The sequence below is a fragment of the Brassica oleracea genome, chromosome C9 (assembly GCF_000695525.1).
Source record: "Brassica oleracea var. oleracea cultivar TO1000 chromosome C9, BOL, whole genome shotgun sequence".
Lineage (NCBI taxonomy): Eukaryota > Viridiplantae > Streptophyta > Magnoliopsida > Brassicales > Brassicaceae > Brassica > Brassica oleracea.
Genome location: NC_027756.1, coordinates 34,711,626 through 34,713,076, shown reverse-complemented (window position 1 = coordinate 34,713,076; position 1,451 = coordinate 34,711,626). Strand labels below are relative to the sequence as shown.

General features: G+C 41.4%; 1 protein-coding gene across 1 annotated transcript in view; it reads right to left on the bottom strand.

Annotated features, from left to right (window-relative positions):
• The window catches only part of LOC106314863, a 3,006-nt gene extending 2,424 nt beyond the window's left edge, over positions 1 to 582 (bottom strand). The window contains exon 1 of the mRNA XM_013752674.1: positions 225 to 582. Within this exon, the coding sequence (XP_013608128.1) occupies positions 225 to 582 (358 nt within the window). The remainder of the gene's footprint in view (positions 1 to 224) is intronic.
• Between the last annotated feature and the right edge of the window lie 869 nt (positions 583 to 1,451).

The following is a 1,451-nucleotide window of genomic DNA, read 5'->3' as shown; positions in this document are numbered from 1 at the left end:
ATCATAGTCCTCGTCATCTTTATTTTCATCTTTATTTCCAATTTCATCTTTATCTTCCTTTTCACCGTCACCTTCATCTTCATCTTCATCTTCAGCATCATCATCATCTTCATCTTCATCTTCATTATCATCATAGTCCTCGTCATCTTCATCTTCATCTTCTTTTGCAAGGTGATCTCTTTTGTTTTCTTCCGATACTGCTTCAACGTTAGCCCGCTTTTTACTTCCATTCTGCACAACTGTTCCTTCTCCACAGCTCTTTTCCTTCTCTTGTAGCGTACAGTTTTGTTGATGCATATTATCCGGATTAACCCCACAAACAGCATCTTCAGCTGCTTCAACGTGAGCCCGCTTTTTACTTCCATTCTCCACTACTGTTCCTAGTGCAAAGCTCTTTTGCTTCTCCTGTTGTAGCATATTACCCGAAGCCGTATTAACCCCATCTACAGCCGCTCCACTATCTTTATCCTTCGAACCTTGCACCCCTTCAGCCGTCTGTGAGTTCAATCCAAAAGATGCATTAACTGCTTCTACTTGCCTAATTAAAAACTCATCATCATCCATTCCGAGTGATGCATCCATTTGCGACAAGATATCTCGTTCGGACCTTAAAAATATCAATTTTTCCCCAACAATCTCTCTAAATGTCACGAAAACATTACAAGAATTGGCTGTCCTATGAAGAGCCTTGAATATTTTATAATCAGTGTCGGTTGCTATTGAGCCTGTATATAAGGAGTCCTTGGCGAGAGGCATGGAGGAGGACTTTTCACAGCAAACTTAGCACTTAGAGCGATTTTAGGCAATTTTCCGTTTTTGTTATTCGAGCTGCGACTCAATTAGGTTTTTGCCGTCTTAGGGTTTTAGAACTAGGAATCTCGCCGACAGCTCTCGTAGCCCAGGCACTTACCTTGTTGTAAACGCTCAAACGCAGATTAGGAATAAGAACTACCTTCTCTCTTTTTCAATTTCTTATTTTATTAATGTTCTCGTTTCGTGTTCTGATTGCTTAGCGTGTGGTATTAGCAGATATCCGGGACCTCTGAGAAATTAGGGTTCTCCTACTTTCCCAATTTAAACGGAAATCGACAGTGCGAATTTCGGTTCCCACAGTTTGGCGCTAGAAGAAGGGGGGGTACAGATCAATCTAAATCTCAACCACTTGATCAAAACAATGTCTGGAAACACGAAAGACAAAATCGCAGTTCGCAACAACGCTGGTAAGACAACCCCAGCCGCCACTACGCCTATGGCCAACGATTACGCAAACGCCATAGCGCCTTAAAAAAAAATCGAAAAAAAAAACCTAGCCGCGACTTTTCGCCAACTGGAAGTGCTACGAAACGAGCTTGCGATTTCTCTGTCTAAACATAAAGGAAAATGATAAAGTTTATCAAATCCCATAAGTTTGGCTCATTTCCGAGCTAAAGAAGTTTCAATGCGTAAGGGTT